General features: G+C 32.8%; 1 protein-coding gene across 1 annotated transcript; it reads right to left on the bottom strand.

The window, feature by feature from the left end:
* Positions 1 to 4422: 4422 nt before the first annotated feature.
* Positions 4423 to 4821, bottom strand: LOC132734661 (protein GVQW3-like). The gene has a single exon (XM_060721449.1). The coding sequence runs from the start codon at positions 4819 to 4821 to the stop codon at positions 4423 to 4425; it is 399 nt and encodes a 132-aa protein (XP_060577432.1).
* Between the last annotated feature and the right edge of the window lie 12097 nt (positions 4822 to 16918).

The raw sequence follows: 16918 nt of genomic DNA, 5'->3' as shown, positions 1-16918 counted from the left end.
AGGTGATAAATGTTTGCTTAATATGCACGGCATGTGTGACATTAATTTCTTTAAATAAGTGATAAAGAACTGATTTCTTTCAGTCAAAAACCTTGTTACCTATAAAAAGATGATAGCCTAAATAGCTGAATTGCCCAAATGAAGGAAAATTTGAAGAAGAAAAATAATTGCTTTGGTCTGGGCTTTGAACTCTTTCTTAACAGAATCTCTGTGTTCTCACTGAAAATGAACGCTCTTTCAGATAGGATAATTTGCATTAAGCATTTAATATTTATATATTATTTATTTTAGATGTTCGCCTATTCTTAGCGGCACCTCTGAACTTTACCTTTATTACGCCAGCTGTTGTCGCGGCAGCAGCAGTACCACAAGCAGCAACAGGTACAACAACAGCAACAACACGTATACGCAATTGTATTATGACGTTAACTTTACAGATAATTTTAGGTGGGGGTTAATATTTTATAGATAAAATGGGGGGGGGGTAATTATTTTATATATAAGTGGGTCACTGTTTTATAGAAGTGGGTCACTATCTTATATAAAATAATGACCGGGGGTCATTATTCTATGGGGTCTCTTTACAACGTTACACCGGCTATATAATTTTCTTTAACAGATAGTTTGCATGAATTGCATCGATTAAAGGGAGACACAGGCAAACTTTTCATTTCTTAAATTTAAATTTTTCATTCATTATTCTGTAAATGCCATCAAAATGAATACATTTGACAGTCAAAGGAACAAAACTTTTCTCCATATAAAGAATAAAATGGTGGTTTCCTAACTTGACCAGCGTGGGTCAGGTTAGAGCGCTAGGATTTCAACAATAGTTGTCACAGTGAACTCTGGAAACGTTAAAGAACATGTCAAATGAATGACTTAGACTTGTTTCAAACATACAATATCCACAATATCAGTTTATGTAACTTCAAGGGTTTGTTCAAGTAACAGGACTTGTTTTAAAACTATTCGGTGATTCTATTGGCATCTAAATATTGTTTAACATATATAGATATATTTACGCTTCAAACCCAAAATATATAGAATTTAATCAGAAATTCAAGCTGGAACTTATAGAAATGTCATTTAAGCGTGATTTGAGTACATAAATTCATTTTAATATTTTTGTCATTATTTTGCCTGAATATCTCTTTAAAATATTATTTCCAACTATACAAATATATAAAACAGTGTATTGAAAAATCAATGCACAGATAAGCTAACATTTACATAATGGGAGTTAATGATCAAAATGTTGGTATTGAAATATCACAATACATACACAGTTATCTCCCTGAATTATTTTTCTTCTAGCTCTCTATACACTTTAAAATGCTACAAAAAATGCTTTTTTCAAATTTTGTTTTTATTTAAAGTGGTTTTGATAAGAAAGAGAAATTAGTCAGCTGTTTGAATTTTAAAAACTAAATTTATAGTTCACTCTGCATTTCATCTTATCCTCATAGAGAGATTTTCAATTATTCTTGCCGTACTTTCCTGTATATTTTGACATTCTTCAAATATCCATTAAATAAAGTCATTGAGTTAAACTATAAAGTGGTCGGTAAGGCGATTTCCCAATATGGAAAAATAAAGCTACGCCTACTGGAATGGTCCATTATTACATGGTTAGAAAGAAAAAAAACTTAGGAGATACTCATTAATTTGAAAAAAAAATACAATCTTACTTGTTTATGTTAAACTCTTTTGTGGAAGACCTAGTAAATGAATATGTCAAAAGTACAAGGAAATTTAGATCCTATGTCGCTTTATTGAACACAAGCCAGCAGAAATAGATAAACATAATCTGTACACACAGTGACTGTAAATTAACAAACTAGGGACACAAAATTATTACAAATAATAATGCACATGGACACAATGAATTGTCTACAAAAGTGCAGAGAAAATGAATGAAAACAAACTGGACATTTAAGCAAAAAATGCACCACACTTGAACAATGCATGAATTTCACAGGAATGTCTTGCCATTCTATTGAACCGCTTAAGTTTTAATATTATCGGGGTAATACATCTATTTTTCAAGGTGTGTCTATAACTTATTGACAATTCAAAGGTTTTAAAATTACTTGGGAAAAATGATCATCACCATGACACAATCTGCACCATGAGACTATATGGTTATGATATGCAAAGCATAACCCGCTGTGGTCCTCAATTGTTGTTTCAGTGGAAGTGGTTATTGACATACTTCTATTTCAATGTGGGACTGCAGCAGTAGTAACTTCTTGCACAGAGAATTCATCTATATTAAGTTAGAAAATCATAAATAATGCGCAATTTCATGATGTAAAGTTTTTTTAAGAAAGGTAAGTGTAAGCACAGCCTGGCTCATTTTCTGTGCATGTTATTTACCAAATAAAAGATGTCAGGAAACAGTTCTAGGCTCAATATTTTTACAGATTTACATCATATTTCTGCCTGATGCATGTGGTTATAAGGAGTGGAAAACAATATCTCTATGTATCAAAATGAGTCCTTTAGAGTAAGCAATAGTTCAAGAATTGTTTTTTAATGTGTCCTGTTAATGTTTATATCAATGCCATTTAATAATCAGCTACACATACCGACCGATTTATTACATAAATGACTGTCTTTACGAAGGACGGCCGTCTTATATAACTAAAAAAAAGATCTGGCTCACATTATGTTGGCTACAAAATGACCAGTACATCTGAGCCAGAAAAAATATCTGAAAATGTACCTTTTTTATATTTCAGGATCCTTTGAGTTTTGACTATCAGTAATTGCTTCAATGGACTCTCTCCTCCTTAGAATAAATCCATACAGTCTGAGTTCAAAAACCTTGTGTATGTTATGCTATTCTACCTGTACACTAAAATGTAATCGTCCAACTGGGTACCATTTACATCGTCGCTCTAAATTTTAATGGCCGTCAATATATCATAGGTGTGGTGAGCTCCCTTGCACTTGATTTGTGTATAAAATTCTAATATATGAATACGTGTTGGTGTACTTCAAATATTATTTTGATATTAAGTGGATTTCATATTTAAGAGAAACCTGTTAGCTATTTGAATTTTATAAGTAACTCTTGTGTATGAAATAAATGATTTAAAATAAATAATGAAATTACTAATGTAAATAATCTTCAAACACACTTTGCTTCTAAATGGTTTTAAATAATAAGAATCGCAACGGACAATTTAAAACTCGTATAATTTGCAATAAAAAAATCAATTTTGATTCTTCTTAAATATACTTTATGGTTATCATAATACAAGGTGGTTTATACGACATTTGTAACACATGTTTTCATACTTATATTGGATTTTGAAAATAATGTAGATATACGAGGGTTGTTCGGAAAGTTTTGAGACTGGGTCAATATTTAGCGTTGGAAAAGATAAAATCAAACAAGAGTTTACTATGCATTACTTTAATACCTCATCTATTATAGTGTCAAATTTCATAACAATAGCTTCATGTATACAAAAGCTACAAAGCGTTAGGCACAGACACTACCGCTGACCCGGCGCACGCAACGACGTTATCCGACGTTGCCGTTATTTCCAGAGTTTAACGTCACCGTAGAAAAGTCAACTGCTACTCCTTTTCAAAGTATCTTCCTTCACAACGTACACATTTCTCATGCCTCGTAACCCACTTGGCGAATACATTTCTATACCAGTCAGATTTAAATGTTGCAATAATGCTCATAACTCTAGAGCGCAGTTCAAACTAGGTCCTCAAAACCGGATTCCTCGTAGTTCGGATTTGATGGCCGGAAAAACGGAAAAGTCCATTGGGGCCAGGTCGGTGAGTAGGGTGGGTGAGCGATGCGGTTAAACCCGAGAAACATCAAGTTCCAGAGAAGTGGCAGATGCTGTATGCGCAGGCGCATTGTCTTGATGTAGGTAGATGTTCTCCAGATTCGCAAAGCATTTCCGGCCGCTTCTTACGGATAGCGTTGATCAGTTCCTGTCTGATTACCTTAAACAGAAATATCGGAGCTCGTACTTAATACAGATACAGGTGAATTAATTTCAAATAATTATTTTAATAATTAAGTAAGTAATCAATTTAATTATCTATATTATTTATATATTTATTTTTAATTATTTTCATGTTAAAAAAAGTTTACAATAATTACTCACCCTGCAGTAATAGTCAGCGTTCACCGTCTCTCCCTTCGGTACAGCATGTGTTAACAGCATCCCCTTCCGGTCCATGAATAGAATAACATATGTTTCCCAACGGATTTGGTTACACACGTGCTTTCTTCGGGGGTGGAGACGACGTGTGCTTCCAAACTGAAGACTGCGACTTTGTTTTCTGGGTCGTAGTAGTAAAACCAGGACTCGTCGTGGTAATAAATTCTGTCTAAGAACGCGTCGCCTTCTCTCTGGTATGAACGTAGAAACTGTCGAGATGCTTTTACTCGGTTATCTGATCAGCCGTCAATAATGTCGGTACCCAACGGGCCGAAACCCGAGACATTGCAAGTGTCTCAGTTAACATTTTGTGAGCAGTTGCCGTACCTACATCACAAACTTCTGCAACTTCTCTTACTGTTATGCGACGGTCGCACTGAAGCGCGTTTCTTGCAGGTGTCAGTTTATCGTCGATGACGGATGGGCGACCGCTCCTTTCCTTGTCTTTTGTTGACTTTCTGCCATCCCGAAACTCTTTATGCCATCTAAATACCAATGGTCGACTAACAGTACGTCCGTTGTTTGCCTTTTCTAGAAGTTGCTTAGTTTTCTGTTGGCGTTTTCCCAAGATTAACGCAAAACTTAATAAAAACACGCTGTTCCTCTTTTGACGGTGTTCCATAGTCGTTGTCTTGTCGCGCACGTATTGCTATAATGATCTGCGGTAACGGCTTAAACAACTAGCGGAAATGACGTCCTTAAGTGGAAGTGACGTCATAAAATTTTTCGTGACGTTTGGCGCAATTTTAGGGCTCTTTTTATTCAGTAAGAAAACTTATAACAAGAAAATAGTCCGTGCGCCAGGATGCGTAGACAGGTGTTGCTATGGAAACGATTATATGCCGTATAGTAACGTTACAACGTTTTAAAGACATAACTCGAATAAATAACATATTAAGCTATAATTTGTATTAAATAATATTCGCAGCTGTAATTAGAAACAGAGAAAATCATATTGTCTCAAAACTTTCCGAACAACCCTCGTACATGTAAAACTTATTGCTTATTGTTTAAGTTCTGTAAAGTTATTATGTAAACGATACTGATGTTAGCAACACGTAGTAGGTCATTTAGAAAGTATAAACCGTAGTTTACCCTATTGCGCTATAACATAATCGGAATATTATTCATAACAACTTCGGAAACAAAACCGGGTGAAAGTAGTTCTACCATTGGGTTCTATATGTAAATAGAAACAGTGACAATGTAAAACATCCAAACAAAAATAAAGTCTGTTTCGGTACAATTATGATTAAAATATGTTTGATAACCATTTTTTATTTAATATACCCACTGATTAACCATCACAAACAAATCCGATATAATGTCATTTTTGGCATTTTTGTACTTTCGGTTTCTACAACCATTGTATTAAATATATATGAATGAAGTACTGTTTACTTTAATATCTATGAATTTACTTATTTTAGGCGGAATTTTCTTGATATATTGGAAATAATTGGCAATAATTCTCAGAATTTAATTAATATTTGTTTACACGTTTAGTTTTTTAGCGTAAGTTAGACCGGAATACCGTATCCATTCTGTTGTATGCCTACTATTGTGTTCGAGATCCTTATCCGAAGACCGACGGAAATGACCGAAAAGTTGCAATTGGCTATAACGCTCAGAGCCAGAAATAAAACCAAATCAAATCTTACTGTGGACACTCTCACGAAACTTACCGGAAATATGTGGAAGATTATTATGTACGTACATTGATCGTATTTTCAGTGCTGATAAAATAAAAATATATGAGAGGGACGCCGCACAGGACAGTGCAAATGTAAAGACGCTGAATTATAGATACAGTAGAGACTAGAACCATTAAAAGACTTGGGGTTTTGGGAAACCGATTTGCAAGTTTTGTCATTACTAGTATAATAGATCTGATCAAATAAATCATTTCAAGATGTCTTGGACGAAAAATAATGCGTTTGTTTTATTTATCGTACATTACTTACACATGTGTTTTCTGGAGATTTAGCGAGGTTACCCGGAATTCTATATTTTGTCGGTATAGATTTAATACAATTTATAGTTTCGGAAATTTCATAAACCGCTATGCTGTTACTACAAATCTCAATTTCAGCAAATTAACGAGTATTTCATAATTTAAACTGACACAATGCTTACTTTTCATTGTCGATTTGAGCTGTACATACTATTTATATTAAAATATTGACTGTTATAATGGTCATTGACTAATAATTGTTAAAAATGTCTTAGATAAAATATAACAACTGCCTAAAATATAAAAAGACTGCCATACTCTGTTTATCAATTGGATGTTTACGATATATATTCCGAAAGATATTTAAAGTATTTGTATGTGGGCGAGATGAGCTATTGATTGTGCAAATGAACAAAAAGCAGTGATGCCAAACCTAAAATTATTTTGACTTTGACCTGTACACCTACTTTTTGACAGCCAATATGTCACTTTAAAGATCCATTAGCAATTAGAAAAGCAAAGCGTTAAGTGTAATCAGGCTACGGTGACCTTTATTTAGGCCACATTGATCTAAAACAAAACAACAATAGGGCTCATCTGCTAGCCATGACATATCTCCATGGCAAGATTGCTCCATGGTTTTTGGTATTTGATCGTAAAAAAATCTTTATTCTTTATTCGTTTTGACATATTTTACTTCCCAATCAAAAGAATATATGTACTTGCCATAGGCAAAGACCCTACCAATTAGGACAAGAGCCATGTCAACATGGCCATCACCTGCCGAATGTGTTTGCTCATTGGAAGAATGTATATGTAGTAGAGCAGAATAATTCAATTTTAAGAGGTCTTTTGGTAATGAAAACTGATGGCTATAGTAATTACAGATTTGAAACCTATGTGAATACTGATGGATGGCTGAAAAGGGCAATAACTGAAAAATAATGCAGGGTAGGTTATCATTCTTGTGTGCTGCATCCCTCCTCAGTAAAATCTATCCACCTATGAAGTTTCAAGTTGATACCTCAAATACTTTTTGAGAAAAAAATTGAATTGAAAAATTAAGTATGAAAAATAACAAAGGGCAAAAACTCAAAAATTATAAAAGGTACAGTTATCATTCTTGTGCACTGCACACCTCCTGAATTAGATCTATGCACCTATGAAGTTTCATAATGATATCTCAAAGGCCTTTTGAGGCTTTTTATGCTCTGGACAAAAATTAATTTCGAAAAATAAAAAAGGGCAATAACTTAACAATTATGCAGCGTAGAGTTATCATTCTTGTGCACTGCACTCCTCCTCAATGAGATCCATCCACCTATGAAGTTTCAAGTTGATACCTCAAATACTTCTTGAGATAAGCTCCGGACAAAATAGTATGAAAAGGAACAAAGGGCAATAACTCAAAAATTGTACAGGGAAGAGTTATCATTCTTGTGCACAGCATTCCTCCTCAATAAAGTCTATCCACCTATGACATTTCATGTTGACATCTCAAACACTTTTGAGTTATGCTCCACTCGGGTTAAAAATTAAGTATGAGAAATAACAAAGGGCAATAACTCAAAAATTATGAAAGGTAAAGTTATCATTCTTGTGCACTGCACACCTCCTGAGTGAGATCTATGCACCTATGAAGTTTCATTTTGATATCTCAAAGGCTTTTTGAGCTATGCTCTGGACAAAAATTAATTTTGAAAAATAGCAAAGGGCAATAACTCAAAAATTATGCAGGGAAGAGTTATCATTCTTGTGCACTGCATTCCTCCTCAATAAAATCTATCCACCTATGACATTTCATGTTGACATCTCAAACACTTTTGAGTTATGCTCCACTCGGGTGAAAAATTAAGTATGAAAAATAACAAAGGGCAATAACTCAAAAATTATGAAAGGTAAAGTTATCATTCTTGTGCACTGCACACCTCCTGAGTGAGATCTATGCACCTATGAAGTTTCATTTTGATATCTCAAAGGCTTTTTGAGCTATGCTCTGGACAAAAATTAATTTTGAAAAAAAGCAAAGGGCAATAACTCAAAAATTGTATAGGGAAGAGTTATCATTCTTGCGCACAACATTCCTCGTCAATAAAATCTATCCACCTATGACATTTCATGTTGATATCTCAAACACTTTTGAGTTATGCTCCACTCAGGTGAAAAATTAAGTATGAAAAATAACAAAGGGCAATAACTCAAAAATTATGAAAGATAGATGTATCATTCTTGTGCACTGCACACCTTCTGAGTGAGATCTATGCACCTATGAAGTTTCATGATGATATCTCATAGGCTTTTGGAGTTATGCTCTGGACAAAAATCAATTTTGAAAAATAACAAAGGGCAATAACTCAAAAATTATGCAGGGTAGAGTTATCATTCTTGTGCACTGCACTCCTACTCAATGAGGTCTTTCCACCTATGAAGTTTCAAGTTGATAACTCAATTACTTTTAGAGATAAGCTCCGGACAAAAATGTCGGACGGAAGGACGGACGGACGGAAGGACGGAAGTTCTAACAGGAGAGTAATTATGTGGCTACTCTATTGTTCTCTCTATTGTTCTTTTTAGCCACACATTAAAGAAAATAGCCACATAAAAGCATTACGGAATGAATGACATCAAAGAGAAAGACCAGTTACCTATTGTCCTTCTAGCCACATAATTACTCTCCTGTGAGTGCGGACGGTCGGACGGAGACTATTTCTATATCCCCGCCGCCTTTTCGGCGGGGGATAAAAATCCACGTATCATTCCTTCTAAATTTTGTGATCGGACAAATAAGAGGTGACGTACATACAAACGTACGGATCAACCCCATCACAGTACGTGTCCTTTAATGAACGTGTGGCAATTGTAAAATTTTCTATGTTTAAAATGGGCACTAATTCTGACAAAATTTAAGTAAGAGGGCAACGTGCCTTGGGCAGTAGCCTCCTATTATGCCCCTAAAATGTGGGAAGTTTCAACCTTGTATAATAGCCACCCCTATTTTCAAAAGATTAAGCTATATATGCAATAGAGGTATCGTAAACCCATAATATTTACACTATTTCATTATAAAGACAAAAAAGATGAAAAAATGAAAATTTCCGATGAAATTAATGAATCGCTTACCTTGACCTGAGTGTTTAAAGTCAAAGTTTTCTAATCTCTAATGGAGACAACAAAGGTAATATTTTTGAGCAGCTACATTATGACTTTAAGTGTTGAAAAACTGATAGGAGCGTGAGGAAGCTGCACTAATTCATTATCCCTAATGTACAGACTCCCAGGGAGTACACTTTTTCATGAAATTTATCAGCAAATATTTATTTACCTGTTGACAGTTTTATTTCACAAATAAATAATAAAATTAAAAACAAATAATCCATTACTTATTAATAATTTATAATTTTTTACAATCCAGATATTATATGTGATTAATGCTTCCGAGGGAGAATCAAGAAATTTATCAGCAAATATTTATTTACCTGCTGACAGTTTTATGTCAAAAATAAATAATAAAATTAAAACTAAATAATTCATTCTTTATTAATAATTTATCCTCTTTTACAATCCAGATATTATATGAAATTGAAAATACAAAATACATTTAAACTTAAACAGTTATCTTGGACATAAAACATTATCAATAACAAGTATCAGATAATAATATACGATTTCAAATAGTTAACAGTCAAATTAAAGTTGGCAACAATAAAAAATGTGCCCACAGGACACAGAATCTTACAAAATAGCTGGCTGTTTATACATAGCAGTTACACATCCAAATAATTATGTTTCTGTTTACTAAATCAGGGGATATAACTCTGCCGATCTTAAAAATGCCAGATGCATAAGTCAAATGCTGATTTAACTACTCTTGGAAAGTTTCATTGTTTTTGAAGTTGCACATGAAACTTGTCTAAAATTTGTAATTTTATCTTAATTGTGTATGAGAGGGATGGGGTTCGAACCTACGAATTTGCCTTATTGCCCTGGTAGGTACGTTCACGTGCTGACATGTATTTATATCAACTTTCATAAATTGTTAGCGATAAAGCAACACAAAGAGAATAACTCTACCGTAAAAGATTTGCTGACAAATATTAATAGTTTTAACTTTAAAGTTACATGCGACACAAACCGATCTACAGACGGACAAAGTGACGGTAGGTGGGCTCCATGTGACACATTATTCACGGATGCATTATTAAGCTAGATCTACATAAATGTAAACATATCAAGAACTGTTTACATACATTGTAATTCATTTTATAAGAGACTTTCATAAAACAATTATTTTAAACATTAGATACTAGCATAAACAAATCGTGCCAGTTCGTATATCACAACAACACAGAAATTTATCTTTTTATCAGAGTACATTTTTCATTCATTAAACAAAAAACCCTACAAGTGAATTACAAATTTGAAAGTGGACAAATACTCTTAGTTTTAAGTCTTTTTTTAAACAATGTACCTGAAAGAAGTTAACCAAGAATTTCAAAGTCAAAAGGGGCATTACTGAGAAAAAATGATATAGTTACTTTCCCTTTAAAAATGGATTCAAATTTAAAATGTATTTAATAAGTAAAATATAGTACACTTTCATGAATTTATAATGGCATTTTTATTTCACGTCACCATGCTTTATTAAACATATTGATTGAACTTTGTTATGTATAGTAAAATATGGATTTTATATGTTTTTTCTTTAAAATATTTGAAATATTTAATTTTGAATTCATTTGATTAATGTTATAACAATTTCAAGTACCAACAGTATATTTAAGTGCTTATATATTCACTTTATATACTAAATTTAATCAAACATATATAAGTAATATACAAACATAAAGACATATTACCAATGAATATAATTAGATAATGAAATTATGAACTTTCTTTTATTTTAACTGAATAATATATATGTTTGCTAATGTCAGAGCAAAAATCCAAGAGAACTCAATTTAAATTAGCCATCACTTTACAGAGTAGACATATCTGAAGGTTAACAATAATAACAAAAATATTGTCAATTGACATAAAGCATTTTTTACAAGCTGCTTTTCTTACCTCCTAAACGTTTATTACTAAATGTTTATTATGACTTTATACCTAAAATTTGAACTACAGTAAAACAGAATTAAATATGTACTGAGTTTATTCAATAATGACATAGCGATAGTTGTGACATTATTTGAAATTTTGGAATTCTGATTTCGTTTAAAGCATTAAACTTGGAAAGATATTCATATTAAGCACATACAACTAATAAAAACAAAACTTACAATAAAAGATATATACACTTAAATTATGATACAACAATTTTGCTAAAATATACACACTGAATTTATAATACAATTTTGCTAAAATATACACACTGAATTTATGATAACTCGTACAACAATTTTGCTAAAATATACACACTGAATTTATGATACAACAATTTTGCTAATATTTACACACTGAATTTATGATACAACAATTTTGCTAATATTTACACCCTGAATTTATGATACAACAATTTTGCTAAAATTTACACACTGAACTTATGATATAACAATTTTGCTTAAATATATACACTTAATTTATGTTAAGAAATTTGCTGAGTTAAGGCCGAAAATATTTGGAATGGTCGATGGATATGATAATATACAGCATTAAATAATGCTGTACTAAATATTGTTTCCCTGAGTGAACAGTCATGAAACATGAACACATTTTAAGTTATATTATATACATAGTATGATGCATGGAAAACTAATTACAAATAATGCATTATATACCAATTTGATGTGATTTTGGGTATAAAGGAAATATAATCATGATCACAATAAGGCTTGAATACTTAATAGGTTACCACGCTTCCATCATCAGTACATTAAAAGCTAGACACGGTGTAAGCGATCGTTAAGCTCAGTCGGCAGTGCTGCAAAACGGTATTCTGACGGTACTGGGCTCGACTGTCGACCAGGCTGCACATTTTTTCTCGCGGAACAGTTAAAAATATAATATTTATGATAAAACATTTACAATATTCTACTGTATGTCGGAGTAAAAATTTTACAGAAATGATTATGACAAAAACTTGTATTCAGCTTTCATTTACGTTAACATGTGACAATTATGATTTTAAATCGAAATCAAAACTTCCGACCACACACCACACATGTACTTTCATTACTTTTTATTATTTTTTGTTGCAGATCAAGATGTGTCATCCAACGAATGCATCAAGTTGTATTGTTTGGCATCTACACGATTGTCTTATTATCACAACTGTGTTAAATTGGCCATCATCTGATTATAATAATTAAAATCATGCTAAAATGTTAATTACACAAACGAATCTATCCAAAGAAAGTATGCTTCGTTAAAGCGAATCCAGTGGGAATTTGACATAAGCGGTCTGTTTGCTATGCTTTCACAAAACATGAATACATTGGTATACAGACATTGTACAGTAAGGGATCCTCTGAAATAAAGAAAAAAAGACATGCTTTACTATCAAGTTGCTTTGAAGTAGCATCGTTAACTTCACATCAATGTATCATTATTACATCGTAACTATAGAGCATTATTTTTAACTTTGTGATTTACAATGAAATATCTTACTGATGTTTAAAGAATTTCTGACACCAGAACTGACATATGCGGCATCAATAATTGTATTTTCATAAGGGGCTTTAAATGGCTTTTCGAACGGACATTGTCGAACAAATTAAGAGGTCAGAAATTAAGGCGCCACATGTGATGTCAATTGGGAACACTGTTGCGTGTCACACATTGAATCATTGCCCGAAACACACAAATTGTGATATGTTTTTTATTTGCTACTGATTTACGGCAATTATTATTTCAATTAATGCTTTTTGAAATAAACAACAATAGCAACAACCATGTAATTTTACATTTAGCACTACGAGTAGAATAACAGTTAAAAGTTGTCAACTTTTCATATTAAATGTATGCAAAACAATCGTGATTATATGTGACGGGATATATTATTTTTATTAACTTATGTAGTAATGTTAAAAAGAAATATAGTCCATTAATAGGCGAAATCAAACGGAGCCTGCAACATTTTAAATTTTGCTATTCGGGTGTTTTGAATTGAATTATTCATTCGAAAGTAAATTTAACCGGAAATAAATCTAGCCTTACTGATGTCAGGCATCGTGAAAAAAAACACATGAAATGTTAATCATTTACAGGTACAGAATGCAGATTCAAATTTCTTTTTAAGGAGTTACCCTAAGCTGTTAGCATATCTTCTTTACATGAAAGATTATCCTTAGCCCCAGACAAAAGATTCAAACACTCAGGGGCGAGGGCCGTAATTTGAAATCTGTGACTTTAATAAGTTGGCCATAAAGGGCCTTAGTTAAGAATAATTTATACATGTACAACGAAATAAATATAACGACAGCGGTATTTCAACATTAGGGCCAAGATGGCACTAGATCGCTCACCTGACCCATCGAGCTCATTTGAGCAATTACTTACACTAGCATCCTGACCAAGTTTGATGACAATTGAGCCACTAGAGTGTTAACAAGGTTTTTCCAAAGTTGGGCGTTTTGACCCTAGGCGACCCATATTCGAATTTGACCTCTAAATTATCAAAACAAGCTTTCAGACAAATTTCCAGCATATTATGATCAAAACAGTAGGCACAAAAGTATTAACAAGATTTTTATCTTTTTGGCTCCTGTGACCTATTTTTTCATCCGAGATGACCCATATTTGAACTCATCTGAGCAATTACCTAGACAAGCATTATGATGACTGAGACAGAAATGTGACCACTAGAGTGTTAATGAACAAATGTGGACGGACGACAGACGACAGTCGTAAAGGTGAAAACGTGAACTGGAGATGAAAAGTAGAAATGTCCCCATCAATCTTTTGGAAAAAAAAATATAAATTTCTTCTGCTTGGTGAATATAGTAGAATGTTTAGCGACAAAACAGCCCTAACTAATTAATACGTCAAGCTCGCTATGTGCGGGAGTAAGCTAGGATTTAAGCCTGTGAGGCAGAAACCGTTACTAACCTTTATTAGCTTTTACTTCATAATCTTACAGTCGAACTTTCTTGGGGATGGGGTTAAAATACAAGAGAACCAAATGAAGTATGTGTTTTAGAGTTTGTCTGTTAAATAACCACCTTTGACAAAACTTCTGAGTAAAAAGGGGCATTACTCCAAAAATATAGATGTCCCTTGCCAAGCCCAACAAATTGTGCGCTTTAGGGCTTTTATTATATAGACGATGGTAAAAACAGACATCTATAAAATATGAGATTATGAAATTGGTAGGTCTTGCAGTCGAAATATTGAGACTAGGCCCTTGCCTTGTCATAATAAGCAAGCATTACAATTTTCCTATTGATACCTTTACTAGTTCCTACACGAAAACCCAAGCACCCCGAAATTTAAAATTTTTTTCCGGGCTTTTTTCTTAAAGAACAGTCGACCCAAAAAAATGGGGGCAAAAACATATAAACTGTGCTGATATAGTTTTAAAAAGAAAATAACTTTTATGGGGAAACAATTTTAAAATAACTTCTTTGTTTGGGGTTTACGGGTAAAAGGTTGAGTATTTAAAAATGTACAAATTATTGTCACTAAAATAAAAGAAGAAAAAAATTAAACTTCACTAAGTTCGAAACTCGTTTTAAATGTTTTACTTTTAAAAACCATTGAAAAAAGGAAAAATTTGTCTTTTTTAAAAAGGGGGGTGTCACTCTTTAAATAAAAGGGCCCAAGTTATTACTGTTTTTGGGAAAAAAATTTTTTTGCTTGCATACCATTTCCCCCAAAACTCCTCCCAAGCGCCCAACCCGAAAAAGAAATCGGAAAATCTTTTCATTTAACCCCCTACCCCCCGGGGCCCTCACGAAAGGGCCCCTTTTTTGGAAAAATACCAAAGAGAAACTTTTCCCTTTCAAAAAACGCCCCCGTCCAAACCCGCCCAAACCGAGTAGACCGGCGTAATAATGGAAAAAAAAGGGTAGGGTTTAAAAGGCAGGCCCCTTTTTTTAAAAAAATGGCCCTTTTATCCCGGGAATTTTTGTGTCTTTTTTTTAAAATAGATAAAAATAAAAAATTTTCTTGTTTCCCCTAAAAAAAAAATTTAAAATGCTGTAAAATAAGAGTAAATACTACGGGAACCTTTTAACTTTCCAACGAAATAAAAATTCACCCCATCACTTTTTTTTGGGAAAATTTTCCTTTTTCTGCCCTCAACTTTCAAATTTCAAATGACAATCAAGTTTTCTATTTTTTCAGGTAGGTGTTTATTAATTTCATTCATATCCTCACTATAAAACAATCACCTGAGAATATTGATATAATAAAAATGGCGTCTATTTCACCTGTCATGAAGGTTACTCAGTACTTTTTTTAAACGCAAACATGTACACTCCAAACAAGGGGTCATCATAGGTGACTACAAAATTGTCTGAGTCATTTATAAATGTTTTAAATTTTTCAAATTCTGTTTTTGGTTTTATATCACAACCTGCAATCTGTACTGTTACTGTATGTGGTAGTTTGTTAATAACAGTAATGAGATCATATAACACTGAACAAGACATTGTCATATGATACAAGTGAACACGTTCAATATTGATCATTTCAGGTGTCAGTGTTAATGATCTTTCACCTAAATTGATTTCACACAACCCAACGTGTTTCACATGATGACACAATTTTAATGATTGTAACATTGTGTCTATGTCACTGGAAGATTCTAGATAACTACAATAAAATGTGTGTAGTTTACTGGCTGCTGGTAGTTGATTGAGATAAGATGACACAACACCAGGTTTGAATAATTCACCTACACCACATTTTTCTAACAACGATACATCCATGTTTAATTGTGACACAGGTGTATAGTTCAATCTTATACATCTTAGTTGTGAATGTTGAGACAGGTCAAGGTTGAATCCCCTACATGAATTACCATGATCACTACAGTTTAAACTGTCCAATGATATTTCTTTCATTAATTTTGTTCTAGTGAGGAAATTGAACAATGCCTCCATTACCTCGTGGCTCATAATAAAATAGTGTATATTTAAACACTCCAGGTGTTGCAATTTTACCAGTCGTCCATTTATCTCTGCAGACAGCCGGCAAGATTTTTCTACAAATTTATGATTTTCCCATTCACTTGACATCACTGTTAAACATTTTAAAGGCTTCAATAACAAGCTCATTATTTCCTCTTCTACAATTTCACCTTCATAGTATAGTTTCTCTATATGTGGAAGGTCAGAGAGTGTAAACAAATTGATAATTTCTTGTTGACTATCAATACCTTTATTTTCTATAGTTATTGATTTTATGTTTTCTTTATTTTGCTGACACAAATATTTTAATTTATTGAAGTAGTTTTCTTTTTGACACTTTTTATAAATGAAGAAATCTTGTAAACACAATTTGAGGTCGTTGTTTCCCTTTCCTTCATTAGCACAAAAAATGTACATGTCTTGTATGCCTTGTAATGGCTTAATGAACAAGGGATCATAATATGTCATAGTTCTGTATTTGCTTGTTTTGTCATCATTGTTTATCATAGGCATCAAATCACTTGATATTGTAGACATTAATTTAGGATTCATGTTACTAATAAAGACAAACACTGTTGACATTTCTATAATATTTTGTAAACAGTTACACTTTTCAAAGATGATTTTCTGAACTTCACTTTTATTTTGGAAACTTATATATATTGCTGAAAAGTATTCTTGCACTGATTTATGTG

The sequence above is a fragment of the Ruditapes philippinarum genome, unplaced genomic scaffold (genome assembly GCF_026571515.1).
Source record: "Ruditapes philippinarum isolate M1 unplaced genomic scaffold, ASM2657151v2 ctg4747_1_1_1_1, whole genome shotgun sequence".
NCBI classification, from domain to species: Eukaryota; Metazoa; Mollusca; class Bivalvia; order Venerida; family Veneridae; genus Ruditapes; species Ruditapes philippinarum.
This window is presented reverse-complemented; position numbering and strand designations above follow the sequence as displayed.

Bases quoted from the DNA above. Each gene is read 5' to 3' on its own strand.
- LOC132734661 (XM_060721449.1), bottom strand. From the start codon at position 4,821: ATGGAACACCGTCAAAAGAGGAACAGCGTGTTTTTATTAAGTTTTGCG.